We start from the raw sequence: 19,361 nt of genomic DNA, 5'->3' as shown, positions 1-19,361 counted from the left end.
TTTTTCTTATTTCTTAAACTGATATATTAAACGCAACTATTTCAAATTCATTGTATATCTTCAAAGATCATGTAGCCAAGTGTCTAGAATGGTGTATAGGACATACTTTTGCATTCATAGATATATATCTATGCCTAATCATAAACTTAAAATTAGGAAAAGAGATATTGTCCCAACCTCTCAGAAGCTTTTGACAAAATTCACCTATACCTTGTCATTTCTAGTTCGGGAAAGTGGGTATGGGACTGGAAGGGACCAAGAAAGGTAACTAGTAGTAGGCTTCACATAATATACTTCTGGTAAATTGAAATGCATGAAATGTACATTGGAGGATGGCATTGGCTTAGCCCTAAATAGGCAGAAATGTAGAAGAGGTGAGGCCATAGAGAAACATGGTACCAGATGAAGTTTGGGAAACTTCTAAAAACATTTCTCTTGGGCAATGAACACGTGCTGTCAACCTAGTAAGAATGAACTGCTAGGAAAACGCAGTGCAAGAGCCTCAGTCCGAAACCAACACAAGGAACAGAGAGATGGATAATCAAGGGAGATTCTGGGATCTAATGTTCAGCTGCGCCAAAAAGGTACCAGATGAAACAACTCATTTTCTGTTCTTATTCTTTGGTGACCCCGATAACATTTTTGGGTTGGATTCTGATCTGTGCTCTTGTGAGTACTTGGTCACTGGGATAAATTTAGGGCAGGCAAGAGGGTTGACAATTAGTCTACGCAAGAAAGTTAGGAACGGCTTTCTACCTGGTGTGATAGTTTTCAGTGCTTCCTTTCCCAGAGACAAGTATCCTGGGATAGACAATTATCACTTCCAGCTTCCAGCCATGTTTTTGTCACTTGTAAATGAACTGATATTTTATCTAACAGGATTCTATGGATATGGCAATTCTATGGATATGGATATTTTATTTATCACAAAATAAACAGTGATCCTCTGTTGTATTCCAGACATTTTTCTCCATCACAGAACAGAAGATCAATATATTGTGAATCCTGCCCTTCAGAGGTTTATATTCAAATAGGGAGAGAGAAAAAGAAAGAAACATTCACTTGGGTGAATAGAAGATGCTATTAGAACGCAGAGGAACAGTATCACTAGCTGGGAAGGTACCACAGGAAACCAACAATTAAATTTTAAAAAGCTGAACTGAAAACAAAATAAATAAATAAAAAATAAAAAAAATAAAAAGCTGAATTGGAGTTTGAACTCTCGTGGGAGAGTAAGAAAGAGAATAAAGTTAAAGTTCATTGAATTTCCACTAGGAAATTCTGCTGGAAGCCTTCTGCTGGAAGTCTATGTTGTCTTAGTTCATTTTATTCCATAAAATAAACTGTGAGGTAAGCAATATCTCTCTTTAAAATCTGCAAGTTCCTGTATATAACAAGAATAAAAGTAGTTCACCTAAGGTCACCTAGCCAGGAGAGGACAGAGCTGGGATCTCAACCCAAGCCAGCTGGATTCAATATCTACATTGTTTCCTCTTGGCTCTACTGCCCCTTTGGTTACGGGAAGTGTGGGATAAATGAGTCCTGTCATCTTCCAAAGGGTTGTTCACTGGTTCCTCACAGAAAACTTGGATCATTGGGGTGACATCAGCATCATAAAGCATAAGACATCACTCCTCTTTGTTCCATTTACTTACTTACTTACTTACTTACTATTTATGTTGACTTCGTGCCCAGCATGGAGCCCAGTGTAGGGTCCAAACTCATAACCTTGAGATCAAGAGTCAGACACTTAACCCACTGAGCCATCCAGGTATCCTTGTTCCCCTTTATTTAAAAACAACTAATCCTGGATCTGCCCCTGAACACAAGTGCCTCTGTGGGAGCTTCAGTACCACACACCAAGGGACCTAGGAGGAGTCTTGCTGCCCTGGGCATCTGGTGCCAGGCAGACAGATCTGAGTAGGGGCTCCAGATCCATCAGGAGCTGGCTAACTGGCCACAACTTCTCTCGGCCTTAGTAGGGGAAAATCAGAGGAGGCCTCACCTGGCGTTGATAGGTGAAAGACTTTGTACAAGTCCGGTCTTACCAAGGAGAGATCCTAGCACTCCATTGAGCAAAACCAAACCAAAAGAAATGCTAAGTTTTGACACCTTGGAGAGGGCAAAGAGGAACTTCCAGTGACGCCCCTTCCTTGAAGAGGCAGTCATGGGGCTGAAGTGGTTGGTGGCGATGTTTCTCTCTCTCTCTCTCTCTCTCTCTCTCTCTCTCTCTCTCTGTTGGGGAAAAGCGAGAGCAATGATTGAGTTCCCAGCTACTGCAGCTGTGTGGGTCACTGCTAGAGAAAATGGTTCCTGTCCTGGAGCAGCCTGATTTTTGAGGCTCCATGACTGAGGATATGGAGGAGATCCTGAAAGAGACAGATAAGAGTATCAAAGGGAATGAAAGGGGCAGAGCTCCTGTTGACCACAGGACTCCAGCATGAAGCCTATCCTATAAGAAACCATCATTAGGCTAATAGCAGATTCCTCAGCAGAAACCCTACAGCCCAAGAGATAGTGGAATGACATTTTAAGTGTTGAAAGAAAATACTTGCCCCCCCCCCAGAGTACTGTATACAGAAAAATTATCTTTCAGATATGAAGTAGTCAGAATGGCTAAAATTAACAAGTTTGGAAACAACAAATGTTGATGAGGATGCAGAGGAAAGGGAACCCTCTTCACTCTTCTATGTTGTTGGTGGGAATGTAAACTGGTGCAGGCACTGTGGAGAATAGTACGGACATTCTTTGAAAAATAAAAAATTAGAACTACCTTTTGATCCAGCAGTTCCACTTCTGAGTATACACTGAAAGCAGGATCTGGAAGAAATATTTGCACACCCATGCTCATTGCAGCATCATTCACAACACCCAACAGGTGGAAACAATCCAAAGGTTCATCAACAGACAAATGAATAAAGAAAATACGGTGTATACATACAATGGAATATTATTAAGTCTTAAGAAAGAAAGAAATCTCCTCAAATGTACAACATGGATGAGCCTTGGGGATGCTATGCTAACATAAGACAATCACAAAAAAAAAAAAAAGACAAATGCCATATAATTCCACTGTGATGAGGATCTAGAGAAGTCCAATTCATAGAAACAGAAAGTAGAGTGGTGGTGGCCGGGGTCTAGGGGTAGGAAATAAGTTGTTCTGTGGGTACAGAATTTCAGTTTTGCAACAAGAAATAGTTCTAAGTGCTGTTGTGCATCCATTTAACTATATTTAACAGTGCTGACGCTGTACTTAAAAAATGGTTAAAGTAGTAAGTTTTATATATTATTTTTCCCATAATCAAAAATTAAAAAATAATTTTTGGACATTGTTGGGGAACCAGATCCAGGAAGACACTGCTGTTGCCTGTCAGTCACGGCTGTTTCCAGTAGATCAAGATATGGTTGCTGCTGCCCATGATAGGAAGCTGCAGAAATCCCACCAGTGGCCACACGGCTCCCCTAGAGCACTGAGGAAGGAGACCAGTAGGAAAAGCAACATTGCTGTTACTCCTCATGCTTGCTGAAGCGTGTGTCTACACCTCTTCTTGCCAACCTAGAAAAAAGTGTGTAACTTCTATGTCTCTTCCCCTACCCGACCTTATTCTAGCACGCATCCTTGACAGAGTATGAATTGCCTCTAGAACCTTAGCTGAGAGATCTGGTAGGGATTGGCTCTAGTCTTCTAGCCCCTTTCACACAAAGTAGGAAATTGAATGAGAAGGACCCCCTGGTTTCCATGAAAAAATCCAACGTACATACTCAAGATAATTTTACTAAGTGCTTGGTGTTCGCCTATTTGCATATTGCACTTCCTCTGTGGACGAATTTATATTCTTTTCTATCAGGAAGAGGGAAGGTCAGGATGGAACAGGATGCCAGGATGGAAGCAGATGTCTGTGCCATTGATGACTCTCTAGCACTAACTTTGAGGGTTTTGGTACGTCTGGAAGTGAAAACTATAAGCCATGGACAGATAGGTTCAAGACAGTCTTTTATCCATGTCTCTGTGAAAATGCTCTACTGTGTTTGTGGGCCTATAGCCCTATGTATGCACAACGTGTGGCCCGACTTTTGCATCTTGGAGAAGAGATTCACTCACTAAATATAAAAAATCTTTCCTTGTGGTTATTGTTACATTATGTTGGTTCTAAATGTTCCCCGTGATGGTGTTGAAGATAATTCTGTTTCCTGTGTGCGAATAGGTGACCTCATAGATTATTCCAGAAAGAGGAACCTCTCTGCAAAACAACATTATCTTTCTCGTCTCTCTTCCTTTATGTGTGAAGATGGGTAATCTCTCTCGATAGCTACATGCTCTTTTTGGGGGCTTCTTTCACTCAGCAAACTTCTACTGATGGTCATTCGTGTTTGTGTGTACCGGGTTGTATTCCATTGTATGAATTTACCACAATTCATCGGTTTGCCTATTGATGGACAGTGGACTGTATCCAGGCTTGGTCTATGACAAATTAAGCTACTATGAACTTTCCTGTTCAAGCCTTTATATGGACACACGCTTTAATCTCCTTAAATAAATATCTAGAAGTGGAAAGTCTCACTCCCATGAAAGATATTTTACGTTTAAGAAACTGCCACGTAGCTTCCAAAGGGATCGTACTGTTTTACATCCCCCCAGAGGCATATGAGAGATCCAGTTTCCCCGCATCAGTGCCAGCACTTGGAATGGCCAGTCTTTTTCATTTTACCACGCTAATGGATGCGAAGTAGTCTCCTTGTGAGTTTAACTTGTATTTTGAGTTCTTTTCATGCTATCACTTGTTTATTTGGTCAAGTGTCTATTCATATCTCTTGCCTCCTTTTAAACTGAATTGCTTGTTTTCTGGTTATTGAGTTGTGAGGTCGTTGTATATTCTTCATTCAAGTCCTTTATTGGAAACATGATTTGAAACTCTTTATTCTCAGCCTTTTGTTTTTATTCTACATCTACATATTTCAAGGAACAGATGTTTTATAATTTGAAGTCCAATTTGCATTTTTTGAAGGAGATCATGCTTGCACTTCTCCAAGTTCATCAGCAAAAGCAAGAGAGAGATTTTTCTCTATCAAGTAAGAAAGCTTCTGCCAGTTTACAGGTTACAGGAAAATCTGGGAATTAAAGTTTTCCGGGCATTTTCACGACCATCTCCCCATTCCAAGTCTCACCATCACACTGTTTTTATCACTAAGGTCCCTGACAACACAATAAAAGATTTATTAATATGCATATATCTAGTATCCTTTGCAGTTGTATTACCTTCAAAATCTAATGTTTGGCCTTGATTTCCATCATAGTCTCTGCTTTATGGTTGCAGAGTGTATGTATATATAAGTGTTTTAGGGGAAGCTTTGAGACTCCCTTGGTGTGCATTTGGTTGATATTTAAATAACCTAAGAATTCTATTCATTTTCTTTAAGGTTTCTTTTTTTTTTAATTTTTATTTATTTATGATAGTCACACAGAGAGAGAGAGAGGCAGAGACATAGGCAGAGGGAGAAGCAGGCTCCATGCACCGGGAGCCCGACGTGGGATTCGATCCTGGGTCTCCAGGATCGCGCCCTGGGCCAAAGGCAGGCGCTAAACAGCTGTGCCACCCAGGGATCCCTCTTTAAGGTTTCTAATGCACCTAATATCACCAGACAATGAGACAATACTTATCATCTCCTCATATTGTTCAAAACACTAACACTGCTTAACTCAAAACCTTCTCTTCTACATGGACCTCATTTTTACCCACCGCTGGCTCGAATCTCAGTAGGGACATTACAGCAATCTAGACATCATCATTATAATTTCCACTAATCTGGAATCTTTATGATTATCTGACTGCGTAGACACACTCGCTCCCAAAATTTGATAAAGAACGTCTACTTTGTAGAGCCATTTTGGTTCCTTTCTACTCACTTCCCCTAAGAGCAGCATGTGAGATCAGGATTTGAGTGCAGATGGTTTATTGGGTGATCTGCTCAGAAAGCTGTGAGAGGGAGTGGGGAGAGTAGATAGGAAAGGAGAAAGGAAGCCAAAATATGATGGTTAAATCCACTATTTGGGGCAATTGGGATTCAATTTCCCAAATCTTCAAGAAGTGTGTAAAACACCTCCCAGAACTGTCAGAGCACAGGAGGTTGAGACATTTAGCCATCTTTCTTTGCATGCATGTGAGCATTCAGTCTGTAGCATGTGCTAATCTTGTGCAATTTATATATCTTGCAAATATTACTTCCAAATTGATGGCCTTTCTTTTTTAAATGTTTTTAAAGATTTTATTTTTCTATTCATGAGAGACACAGAGGGAGAGAGGGAGAGACACAGGCAGAGGGAGAAGCAGGCTCCATGCAGGGAGCTCGACATGGGACTCAATCCTGGGACTCCAGGGTCATGACCTGAGCTGAAGGCAGATGCTCAACTGCTGAGCCACCCAGGTATACCAGATGGCCTTTATTTTTCATCTGCATGATTATTTTTAAGGTACTAAATGCTGTGGTTTGCTGTATTTAATAATTAATATTTAATTATTTAATATTTAAGAGAGTGAGAGCAAGCCAGGGTGCATGTGTGCCCTAGCTGGGATGGGGAAGAAGGAGAGGGAGAGGGAGAACTCCAAGCAGGCTCCACACTCAGTGTAGAGCCTGCCAGGGGGCTTGATCTCAAGACCCTGAGATCATGACCTGAGCCGAAATCAAGAGCCAAGCATTTAACAGACTGGGCCCTTCAGCGTCCCTAAACAACAAAAACAAAAAAACCTTTTCAAATTGTATAATAAAAACTCACAATGTTTCTGATTTCTTTTGCTTGGTGTAATATTTTCAAAGTTCATTCACTTTGATGCATGTATCAGTTCCTAATTTCCTCTTGTCGCTGAATAATGTTTTATTATATGGACATACCTCATTCTGTTTATTCATTCCTCTGTTGATGGACACCTGAGTTGTTTCCACCTGTTGGCTATGGTGAATAGAACTGCTATGAACATATGTATACAAGTGTTTGTTTGACTGTTTGTAGTTCTTAAGATCCCATATTATGTGATTCAATTTATACGAAACCCTTAAAATCGACACACCTATACATGCAGAAAGCATATTCGTGGTTTCCAGGGATGAAGGGTAGGGAAGCAATGGGCACAAGATTTCCATTTGTGGTGAAGAGTTCCCAGAGCCAGGCAGAGGTGATGGCTGCACGACACTGAATGTACTAAATGCCTTTGAATCATACACTTTAAAAAGGCTAATGGCGGGACGCCGGGGTGGCTCAGTGGTTGAGTGTCTGCCTTCATCTCAGGGTGTGATCCTGGAGTCCCGGGGTCGAGTCCCACATCGGGCTCCCTGCATGGAGCCTGCTTCTCCCTCTGCCTCTGCCTCTCTCTCTCTCTGTCTCTCATGAATACATAAATAAATAAAGTTTAAAAAAAATAAAAAGGCTAATGGCTACTTTTGGAAATAAGAGATTTTTACTGGGCCTTTATGCTTGGATAAGAGTGTAAAATGATGGATAAGTGTTTAAGTGTAGAGTCTGCATTCTGGAATATGTGTCTAGACTTGGGGATAAAATGGTGGAAGCCACCTGCACTTAAATGCTACTTACATTTATGTAACTGGATGTGATCAACCCAAAATAAAGAGTTTAAGAGAAAAAAGAAGATATCTCTTTTGCAAGTTTTGATTATATGAAATTTTACAAATAGAGGAAAGAATAGAGGAAAAGTCAATACAGAAAATGAGAGCTCATGGTCGCTGTTATGAACCAAAATCCAATATAAAAGGTATTTTTGAATTTTTTACTTAAAACGTCTGACTAAAAACCTGAGTTAGAAAATGACATTTCTCCAGCTTAAGAATTCTCTTTGTTTGGCAGCCAAAGAATAAAGACCTGGCAATGGGCTGTGCTTGGGTGTCATATCTAGGAACCTCCTTGTGTTTGGAAACTCTGTGTTTGTCATAGTCTGAGCATCTGGGCCAAGAAATCTTTAGCAGGAACCCCTGTGGGGTTTTCCTTATCTTTGTTTTAGCCCCTGGTGCTCTCTGATAAACAGCTGCAATGTGTCCAGACTTCTAGTACAGTAGATAATTACTCATCTCTGTTGCCTAGAGTTAGACTCTGAAGCTTTATTCCACTCCCTCATCCCCTTTTCACTCCTTTCTGTTTCCCTGGCTGAGATCCCACTTATTCTGGAAGTTAATCTTTTCCCATTGAAATAGATAGATACTGAGAATAGTGCATTTCTTCTCTACCTCTCCTTTATGACTTTGCTTTGGATCTTTCTTAATTATCCTACAGTAAAACCAAAGTAGGGGTGGCTATTATCAGAATTAATAAAAGTGGAGAATATGTCTCTTTCCCTTCTTTTCATCGCCAAATTTACAGAACAAACATTTAAAATCAGAATTTTGTGAGCTCAAAAGGAAATAAGCAACCTGTCAATAATTTTATATATGTAATATATAAAATATAAAAGTTGAATAAAATATAATTATAAAAATATAATCATATATGATTATATATGTAATATGGTTTATCTATGCATACCTATCTCTATGTGTATTCTCCTCAAATTCAAAACAAAAACTGAAAAAAATACCATTGACATTGATTTAAGGACATTAAGGAAATTAAAGATTAGAAAAGCTTTATTGTTACCTTGGTTACAGACCTGGTCACTGATGTAGCACGAGCTTAACACTGATATTTATATATTTGTGACTCTAATGATCTTCTATCCTTCTCCCTAATTCCCAATGTTACTCACCAAGTCCAGGCAGCTGTCTGGCTGGTAGTGGGGCATGGCTGGGTGAGCGGGTGGAAAAAGTGGGCAGTAAGCATTGAGATTGAGACTATTTGAGTTCATGGAAGGAAAATAGAATATTTTCACATCATGAGGGACTGGAGAGAATTAGTTTATCTGCTGCCTGATTTCCTAAGCACCTCCTTGCAGTAGACAATTAAAATTATTTGGAATTTACACAGCAGAATTGCCTATCCTCCTTTATTTATTTACTCAGTCATTTATGTTATACCAGTATGGATATTTATTGTATATGTTAGATTCTAATCCAGTACAACTTTATTTATCTCATTGATTAAAATGTTCCAGCTTTGGGCAGCCCGGGTGGCTCAGCAGTTTGGCGCCTGACTTCAGCTCAGGGCGTGATTCTGGGGTCCCGGGATCGAGTCCCACATCGGACTCCCCGCATGGAGCCTGCTTCTCCCTCTGCCTGTGTCTCTGCCTCTCTCTGTGTGTCTCTCTCATAAATAAATAAAATATATTTTTTAAAAAGTTCCAGCTTTGGACATTATAAGCTCTTTCAGTTGTCTCCTCTGTCCCCTTGACATCTCCTGTCACTGTTTCTTTTTGATTACTTTCTTACTTTTTGGCATGGAAATATACTCCAAACTTATCTTGTCTATTTCTTACCCAAGACCTAGAATATACCACTTGCTCAAGGTATTGTTTCTTTATTGGAGCATGGTATTTGAAGCAAAAATCTGCAAATTAGGTGTGCTTGTTACTGGGGTGTTGTTCTTTTAAAGTACTCTCAATGGAAAGAGCAGGGAAATGGGTGTGCACGCTGACCCCTGTAAACATATGTATCTATAAATATTCCTGGGTATATCCACCTGTGTCTATCTTAGCTGAAATATGAGCCCATACTGATTTCTCCATCTCTAATAGGTTGCCACGTCGATCATTCTAGACTTCTCCCCTGGCCCATCCATAACGTCCCATTCCAACAATGAGAAACCCGGCTTCCGCAATCCACCGTCCACTTAGTTGTTCAATTCCAGTATCTGTGTATAGTAGTTTTACACTTGACTGACAACATTAATGCATGCTGTAGGCTGACTGTTTGTCTCCTCAAAATTAATAAGTTGAAAAGCTAAATCTCCAATGTGATGATATTTGGAGGTGGGGCCTGTAGGAGGTGACTAGGTCATGAGGGCAGAGTCCTCATAAATAAGATGAGTGCCTTTTACCAGAGACCCCGGAAGGCCACTTTGCCTCTTTTTGCCCTATAAGGACTGTGAGGTCTGTGAACCAGGCGGTGGGCCCCCATCAGACACTAAATCTGCCTACACCTTGATCTTAGATTTCCAAGACCCCAAAATTGTGAGAAATAAAATTTTACTGTGTATAAGCAATTCAGTATAGTATTCTGTTAGAAAGAGCAGCCCAAAAAGACTAAAGTAACACAGAATTATTTAAAGAAGATTTTAAACTCAAGACAACAAATTCAAACAAACCAACAGAAAAATAGAAGACACAACAGTCAATTCCAATAAAAGCAAAAAATATATGAAAAGAAACTCGCCACCATTTTAAGCCCATAGAATGGATACAAATTGATCTCTTGTATACTGTTTGTTTTTAATATCTTATAAAACCAAGAATTGGACAAGATGTGAAGCAATAGTAATAGCGGTCATCACATATTCCAGGAAGTAAGATAATTAGAAAGATGACTTAGAGAATAATTTAAGAATATCCTGTGGTAGGAGGTGTGCACAATTTAAGACATAGACCTTGCAAATTATTTGCCAGTATATAAAGAGACATGCACCAGAATGTTCTGAGTTGGGTTTCTGATAAAATAAAAATATTGCAAGAACTGTAAATTTTATCAACATGTGAGGAAAAAAATGTTTGTATTTACACAGTTGAATATGGTAAAATAATTAATATGAATAAAAGCCACACATTATGATAGAGAGTGAAAAATGCTCTTCGAAGACGAAGGAAAACGTGATAAAATGCATATTTTAAAAACACAATCATAATATATTAGTGAACTTGATTAAGGACAACTTTACTTTAGTCTGCCCATATCCTAACAGAATGCACTCCCTTTCACAGACTTTCAAAACTGGAGAAAGATATAAGGAGCAGAGCACTGAAAATCAATCCCGAAAAAATCTGATTTGTATTTAATGTTATATTTTGTAGAAAATAAGTGGAATAAATTAAAAAAAAAAACTTTTTGGATCTGATTTCTATCTCTTGATTCTTCTGAAGCAATTGGTTCTCTGATTTAAAAAATTAATTAACAAGCCATAAAATAAATGGAATATCCCCCTTGATTTTACAAATTGATGGGACCCAGAGCTGAGGGGTAAATATTTGAAATATTTGTGTTGGAAAAGACACTAGAACATCACATGTGACATCTCAAGTAAAATCATAATCATAATAAGAGTAGTGGTTGCGGAGTTCTCTAGTGTGACCAAGAGTAGAGAGCTATCACAAGGGTTGGTTAGTGACTTTAAATAGGCTCCACCCGGGGCATGGAGCCCAGTGCGGGGCCTGAGCTCAAGACCTGAGCCCAAGAGCAGGATGCTTAGCCTACTTAGCCACCCAGGCACCCCAGCAACTTTTTTTAGTATATCCAGTCATAGCGGTTAGTGATTTTCGTCCTGATGTTTGTTAACAAGTGTTAATTTGTGGTAATTTAAATTTATTCTTAGCTGCAGTTTGGGCTTTGGGATAAAAGTCAATCACTTGTCCTCATGTGACTGAGGTTTTGATATGAAACACCTTAAATACGGTACTTAAGAAAACCGCCCAGGAGGGCAATCAAGATCTGAAAGCAAGTTTCTGTTGGTTTATCCTTGGCTTCGCTATCTCATGCAAGCACTGGTTTAATTCACGAAATTTCCTCGCAGCTGCCCTGTGGTAGGCGGGGTACGATGACCCACAGGAAGCAACAGTGACTGCAGAGCTGAAGGTGGTCATCCCACTACTCTTCAGATCAGACTCTTCAGGGGAAATGGTTTTAAGGAACGATGGTCAGGAGGAGCTCTCACCTCCCATTTGGTGCACTTCTAGAGAGATGCAAAGGTAGGCAGAGCTCATTTTCTATTCTCAGCTTCTAGGAAGAGTTCTGGGTTCAGCTATTGGTGGGTGACATGCGGGAAGGTGGGTCAAAGGTGTCTGGTAAAGGCCGAGGTGAGAATGAGCTTTGGGATGAGTTAGCCTGCTCCTGACCAGGCTTTCGAAGGGCAGGTTCTCACCTACGTGGGCGTGAATGTCCAGGCTGCGGAATTGTGCCCCATTCAACATTTACTTCAAAGGGAAATATTAGCTAACTTCCAGAATAAATGGAATCTGAGCCAGAGAAATTGAAGGAAGGGAAAAGGAAGAAGTGGCAGGCTAAGGGTATCAGTAGAACCCCCCCTTCCTGGTAAATGACTCTGCTGAGTCTATTCACGTGCGGAAGGCAGCTCAACACACCCCGGCTTCACCCGTGACCTGATCTCACAGGGAAACTGTGAGAACTTGATGATGTAAGGAAACTTCACTAGCCCATCCGTATTCCCTGTGTAATGATAGAGATACTGCTCTTTTAGGGAGCCTGGGTAGTCAGCCGGTTAAGTGTCCAGCTATTGATCTCAGCTCAGATCTTGATCATCTCAGGGTAGTGAGTTCAAGCCCTGTGTTGGGCTCTATGCTGGGCATGGAGTGTACTTAAAAGAAAAGGGAAAGAGGGATCCCTGGGTGGCGCAGCGGTTTGGCGCCTGCCTTTGGCCCAGGGCGCGATCCTGGAGACCCGGGATCAAGTCCCACGTCGGGCTCCCGGTGCATGGAGCCTGCTTCTCCCTCTGCCTGTGTCTCTGCCTCTCTCTCTCTGTGTGACTATCATAAGTAAATAAAAATTTAAAAAAAAAAAAAAGAAAAGGGAAAGAAATATTATTCTTTCTTGAGACACAGAAGATCATATGCTAACATGTTTTGACATTGCCCCGTAGCTATAAGTTTTAAACACATGCAAAAATTATCTGGGACCCAATGTAACCTGAGGTGGCAAGTTTAGGTTTTGTCTTCAGGATGTTTTACTGAGACCTGGATCCTGATCACTGAACAGATAGTCGCCAAGGCTCTGTCCGTGTTCTTTTTCCCAGAGGTAGTGAAGCTACTGTTCGAGTCTATTTGTAATGATCCCTGTTTGTGTGGGAGAATATGCAGGAATGAGCACTTTTTTTTTCCTTTAAGGCAAAAAAATGACACAGAAACTAGGAGATACAGACAAACGAGACTCATTAGAGGTCACATCAGAATGAAGGCAGAGTCTGTCCGGCAGCGTGAGCAAGGGTGCGTCAGTGATTTATTGCCACAGTAACGGTGCATAACAAGTAACCCCCGAAACTTACTGGCTTAAAGCAACAAACACGCATATTGCTGACAAGTCTGCACGTGGGTGTGGATGGTTCTTCTGAAATCCCCTGGGGTCACTCACACGCGTGAGGGCCCATAATTGCTGCCTGATTTGGGATGACTCCCCCCGAGATGAAGGCTACGACTTCTCTCCTTTCCAGTGTCTCTTATCCTCAAGCAAGGGGGCCCAGCTAGTTTTCCTTAGCCACGCATGAGCTCAAGAGCCTGTGCTTTTAAGATATTTGCTGATATCTCCTTGGCCAAAGTGAATCACAAGGCCAACATCAACATTGAGAGAGGAAGAAAATATATTCCACCTTTTAACGGGGGCAGCGGCAAAGTCATGTGGCCCTGGTGTGAACGCAGGGAAAGGGAAAGGATAAAGGCTGTCGGTGCAACAAACCTGTCTGCAGGGCTGCTATGCAACAATGAACAAGAGCCTGAAGGCCATTTGGAGTTGGCCCGGCCATCAGAGCTTCTAATAAATCGTCACTATGCTTGTAGCAAAGGGCAACATTAGCGAAGGCCAGTTTGCCAGAGAAGGTGAAGTCTCATTTGGTTCAAACATGGAAACGCCGACTGACATTTTCCGTACATGGAAAGTGAAGATTCTCATTTTACGTAGTTTCTATTCCCGTGCACTTACACATTCATGATATAAATTAAAAATGTATTCTCTTTTACTGTATTGTAGGCTTCCCATTGACAGGAATTACGCATGTTTGGTTCATTGCTATATTCCTAGCAACAAAACCTATAATAGGGTCTGGCACATAGTAGATATTTAATCAATATTTGTTGACTGATGGAATGAGAGGATAGTACTCTTGTGAACAGCAGCCACGATACATGGCTCTTACAGGATTCTACATGATTCATTTTCCATCAGTCATTTTCTTCTAGAAGATATAAATGTAAGCATTCTGTGTGTATATTTATTATATCAAGTTTTAATAATAAAACAATTTTTAAAAATGATGCTAACTATCTACTAAGTACTTAGGAGGCACCAGGTACCCAGTTCCCAGTTTTATGCATACAGATCTGTGAAATCATAGACGTATGACAAACAATAGGAGGCAGGTACCACAATCACCCCCTTTTTATGATTTTATAATTTATTTATTTATTAAAATAATTTATTTATTTATTTATTTGAGAGATAAAGAGCTAGAGAGCTGGGGGGAGAGGCTGAGGGACAGGGAATGAATCTCAGGCACATTCTGCACTAAGCATGGAGCCCACCTTGGGGCTCCATCTCATGACCCTGAGACCATGTTCTGAGCTGAAACCAGGAGTTGGATGCTCGATTGACTGAGCCACCCAGGTACCCCTCCCCCACCATTTTATAATTTTAAAAACCAGAGCATGGAGATGGTTTATACAGTGCGTGACTGGAATTATAACTCTGGTAGAGTAACTTACCAGCACAGCAGACTGCCTCATGATACCATTCTCCCCAAAGGCCGCTTTTCATGTCTAGAAGAAAGGGGTTGGAGAATGAGTCTGTTTTCTGTAAAATGTTTACATTTACAGTGCTAGAGACTGTGTTAATACACCAGAAGGAACACCTGGAGGGTTTGGCCCGAATCCTCTACAGAAAAACATCATCCAAGAAGACCAAACAGACAACCTGAAGACCTTCCTGAAGGGGGAGCCCCAAATCCTGGGGGTGAGTGAGCTTGGCCTCCAAGCATAGTATTTGCGGAGATAGCGGATTCCAGAGAGGAGAACAGTTTTCCTTTGTGACGCCTGAGCCATGATTAACTGTGTCCTAAGCTGACTCCATAAACCTCTCAGTGGCAGGAAAGAGATTTCTTTTAAAAAAAAAAAAATCAGAAGTACTGTAATCTGAAAGGAAAATGCATTTCTGCAATGAAAGGGGGAAAAAAAGTTATCCTAAGATCTTTCTAAACAGCCTTGCACTTGAGGAAAGGCCATGGACTCCTAGGGGTTTCATCCTGGGAGCCCTTTCAAAACCAGTTGTGTGTCAAGACCACAAAATCTTCTTCCTAGAGACCTGCAAGCCTCATGCTCTGAGCGTCTTCTTCTTCACTCCCAGGTGGCCCAGATTCTGATTGGTCTGATGAAAGTGTGCCTGTTTGCTACAAATCAGTGTTTCTATTATTCTGACTTCAGTTATTGGTGTCATCCCTTGAGCATGGTCTCAGGATATCCGATATGGGGATCCTTCTTTGTGAGTACACCTTACCTTCCTCAGTGATAGCAGTCTGCAAATATTCCTTCCAGCCTTCTCTTTCCAAAACCCAATGACTTGACCTGGGATTTTACTTCTTAGAGCAAAATATGTGACTAACTGCATTGGGGTTCGGATGATCTCTGGTACGGGTGGCAGTGCAGGGGCAGGCCCACCAGGCTGAGTGGCTCCCTCCATTTTTAGTTCCTTATATCCGGAGCGGTGTCTATTGCTGCTGGAAGAAACAGGACACTGAACCTGGTAAGTACTTCCGGGGCCCAAAGCACAAGCAGAATCAGGCAGCAAAAATAAATAAATAAATTAAAATTAATTAAATTAAATAAAAAAAGAATCAGGCAGCAGGTGCGCTCTAGCTCAAGACAAAAGAAATTTAAAAAAAAAAAGACAAAAGAAATAATCCCCAATTCTCTGAATCATCTGGGCTCTACGGGGTCATGGCAAATTCTTCCATGAGGAAACTGAGGTTTGACGGACTTTTTCCACCCCTATTGTCTGACATTCCGTCCCTGGGATTAATTTGTGAACATAGAATCCAATGCTTCAGCCCATGCTCCTCCTTCTTTCTTAGACTTTGGAGAATTATTTGAGAATGTGTCTTCAACCCCTTAAAAATAAGTGAATGTGGGGATCCCTGGGTAGCTCAGCGGTTTAGCACCTGCCTTTGGCCCAGGGCGCGATCCTGGAGTCCTGGGATCGAGTCCCACGTTGGGCTCCCGGCATGGAGCCTGCTTCTCCCTCTGCCTGTGTCTCTGCCTCTCTCTCTCTTTCTGTCTATCATAAATGAATAAATCAATCTTAAAAAAAAATAAGTGAATGTTTTTGTGTTTTCCAAAGAGAAGAAGAGCGTGAAACAGGTGACACCGATCATTGTCTTCCAGATCAAGGGCAGCCTGGGAATGAACACGCTCAGTGCTGTGGTTGGAGGAATAGGGACAATCATATCAACAGTAGAACTGACTGTGGAACTTAAGTCAGAAAGAAGGTGTCTTATTTTTGTAAGTGTTTGCGAGCTGCTTTGATTTTCTGAAACTCTGTTTATATTATCTAAATGTATATTTGCCCGAGATGATTGTCTCTTAGCTGATCCTGGCGTATCATGACAAGCCGGAAGATCCAGGACTCTGATCTCATGGGGAGAATTTTCAGCCCCTTTCTGCTGGGACCTACCAGGATAGTTACCTTTTTTCTCTCATTCTTCACTGAACAGAGTTACATTAGAAAAATTTTTTTTTACATTTTTTAAAATTTAAATTCAATTTGTTATACATATAGTATACCATCCAGTGCTCCTAAGGATCTTTTTATAAAGTCTCCAGGTTCAAGTTGAGATGGCAGCAGGCTGCTGTGCTGGCTCAGTGAGCTCAGTGTCATTTGCAGGGGGTGGTGGTGGGGAGGAGAGGCAGGGCCCCAAGCCAAGATGCTCAGAAACTCCGGGGTGTGCTATGTAAAAGGAAAGGACACTGATGTCCCTTTCCTAGGCCTGGAGGTTCCCTGATCTTTAGATGAGAAAAAAGCATAAACTCATACAGGGGAGTGGTTATAAGGAAAAAAACTTGAAGCAGACAACATAGAGAATTTCTAAACCAAAAAAAACTAAGGAAATACATCTGATTTAATCTGAATTTCCCTGCACTTATAGAGATCCGGAGTAGAACTCCTCTCAGTCATTTTAGGATCTTCTTGTCAATTTTTCTTTTTTGGTTTGTTATGAGAAAGAATGTACCTATTTCTAAAGTGGAGGAAGAGTCAGATTGGAATCAGATAATCCAGGGCCTGCAGAAGCTCCATCTATTAATTATATTCCTTCCCTTTTTCCCTCTTTCCTTGTGGCATCTGTTTCTTTTTAGAGGGCATTTGAGACTGTGATACTGGTCCTTTCCCTCCTGGAAATCAGCATCGCCATCTCTCTTTCTGTGTTTGGGTGCAAGGTGACCTGCTTTGTCTCGCAGGTGAGTGCTCAGGACCTGAGGGAGGGTTCACATTTGGCGAGTGATGCTGAGTCTGTGTTTCTGTTTCTTTCACTGGCTCTTCTCTCTGAACCGATGGGAAAGATAAAGGAGCAGAGTGAAGGAAGGATGGCTGTGATGTGACTTCTTCCTGAAACTAGAGAACACAGCAGCACGCAGAGATAGAGCTATGGCAGGTGTTTCCAGGAGTCTCATAGATCTTGCTGGATATTGATCTTTATCTAGTGAGGGTCCAAGGCCCTGAAAGAACAGATACTTAACTCTTAGGTCCCAGGATACAGAAAAGAAGGTGTTCCCAGGATAGATGTGAATCCCTCTAGCTGAAAGAGTACGTGCATAACTCTGTGTGTGATTCTCAATCTCCAACAGGTGGTGGTTATCCAGTCAACCAATGACAAGTTGCCCTCAGTAACGGCCCCTTATGAACATGTTTATGAGGAGCTGGAGTTTTAACAGAATTGTTCCTGCTTTTAGAAAAGTCATTCATTGTGCGTCACTGAGTCAATAATAGCTTGCCTGCCAGGAAGTGTTCACATCTGTGCACAAGAACAGTTATTACAAAACCAAATAAAATACATTTTTTCCCTCTATTGGTGCTGATTGTGATTTTGAATCCCATCCTCCCACATCGTCCCATAACCAATCATATGCCTGGGATGCACAGTATCATTTCTCTTGATAACTCTTAAAGAAACTATGCCGCACACACAGGAAAGTGAGAAGATCACTATAACAGCTGGCCAATTTCTTTTTTTTTTAAGATTTTTATTTTTTTTTTAAGATTTTTATTTTTAAGTAATTTCTACACCTAACAGGGGCTCAAACTTATGACCCAGAGATCAAGAGCCACATGCACTACCAACTGAGTCAGCCAGGAACCTCCAATTTTTAGATAAATAGGAAGAGAACATCCTCATGTAACCAGCACTTGTGTCAATGAGTTAACATTATCAAAGTTCCTGAAGACTGAGTGCTCCTTTTCACTCACTAAGATCCCCAGGGTAACTGCAGTCTTGACTTTTACAACCAATGTGAGTTTTATCCGTCTTTGAATTATATAAAAGGGAATCTGTGATCTGTATAACTGAGTATGCGTACTGAATATGGCTCCTTTCTTCTAGCGTGCTCGTGAACTTCACTCATGCGATTGCCAGTGGCAGTAGTTTATTCATGCTGCTGAAGATATTCTATTTTAAGACTTATGGAACAAGCTATTACCTATTTAGTATTGATGAATATTTGAGATACTTCCATTCGGGATGAACAGTGCTGTGCACGAAAACTGTACCTCTATACCTTGGTACAGGTATGTGTACAGTTCCACTGGAATTGCTAGGTCATATCCAAATTGCACATCACACACACATGCCTTCTAGCAGTCCCTGAATTCCAGTCACTGTACATTTTCACCTTGGCATTTGTGGTTTTCATTTTAACCATCTTGATGTAGTTGTTCACATTGTAATACTTTTAATATTATCTATTAAAAAATAAATGGTATTTTTATTTTTATTTATTTTTTTAAAGATTTTATTTATTTACTCACGAGAGACACAGAGAAAGAGAGAGGCAGAGACACAGGCAGAAGGAGAAGCAGGCTCCATGCAGGGAGCCCAACGTGGGACTCGATCCTGGGTCTCCAGGATCACACCCTGGGCCGAAGGCGGTGCTAAACCACTGAGCCACCCGGGCTGCCCAATAAATGGTATTTTTAAAATGATTTATAAAAAAAAAAATTGCAAAAGATAGTAATGAGTGTTCCCATACAACCCAAATCAGTTGACATCTTACATTAGTGTAATGAACCAATATTCATACATTATCATTAACTAAAGCATTATTACTATTATTCAGATTTCTTTAGTTTGCAGTGAGCGCCCTTTTCCTGTTCCAAGATCCCAACCAAGACACCACATTGCATTGGCTGCCATGTTTCCTTAGGCTCCTCTTGGCTGTGACGATTCTCAAGACTCGGGTTTTGAGGACCTTGATAGTTTTGTGGAATCCTGGCCAAGTATTTTGTAAAACAGC

General features: G+C 40.9%; 1 protein-coding gene across 1 annotated transcript; it reads left to right on the top strand.

The window, feature by feature from the left end:
* The first annotated feature begins 11,631 nt into the window (after positions 1-11,631).
* LOC140615358 (membrane-spanning 4-domains subfamily A member 4A-like) lies at positions 11,632-17,920 on the top strand. The gene is made up of 7 exons (XM_072795255.1): positions 11,632-11,831; positions 14,682-14,817; positions 15,208-15,342; positions 15,547-15,603; positions 16,242-16,358; positions 17,211-17,312; positions 17,700-17,920. Exons 1-7 carry the CDS (start codon positions 11,761-11,763, stop codon positions 17,781-17,783), a joined length of 702 nt encoding a protein of 233 aa, XP_072651356.1. The 5' UTR covers positions 11,632-11,760; the 3' UTR covers positions 17,784-17,920.
* Positions 17,921-19,361: the final 1,441 nt, after the last annotated feature.

This window comes from Canis lupus, chromosome 23 (assembly GCF_048164855.1).
Source record: "Canis lupus baileyi chromosome 23, mCanLup2.hap1, whole genome shotgun sequence".
Taxonomy (NCBI): domain Eukaryota; kingdom Metazoa; phylum Chordata; class Mammalia; order Carnivora; family Canidae; genus Canis; species Canis lupus.
Note: the sequence above shows the minus strand (reverse complement) of the source record. Positions and strands in the feature narration are given on the sequence as shown.

What these genes read in the sequence shown, in the direction of transcription:
- LOC140615358 (XM_072795255.1), top strand. Translation starts at nt 11,761, where the DNA reads ATGGTTTTAAGGAACGATGGTCAGGAGGAGCTCTCACCTCCCATTTGG. An exon ending in GGGAGCCCCAAATCCTGGGG is followed by an intron (nt 14,818 to 15,207) that starts GTGAGTGAGCTT and finishes CTTCACTCCCAG; the next exon opens with GTGGCCCAGATTCTGATTGG. An exon ending in TGACCTGCTTTGTCTCGCAG is followed by an intron (nt 17,313 to 17,699) that starts GTGAGTGCTCAG and finishes AATCTCCAACAG; the next exon opens with GTGGTGGTTATCCAGTCAAC.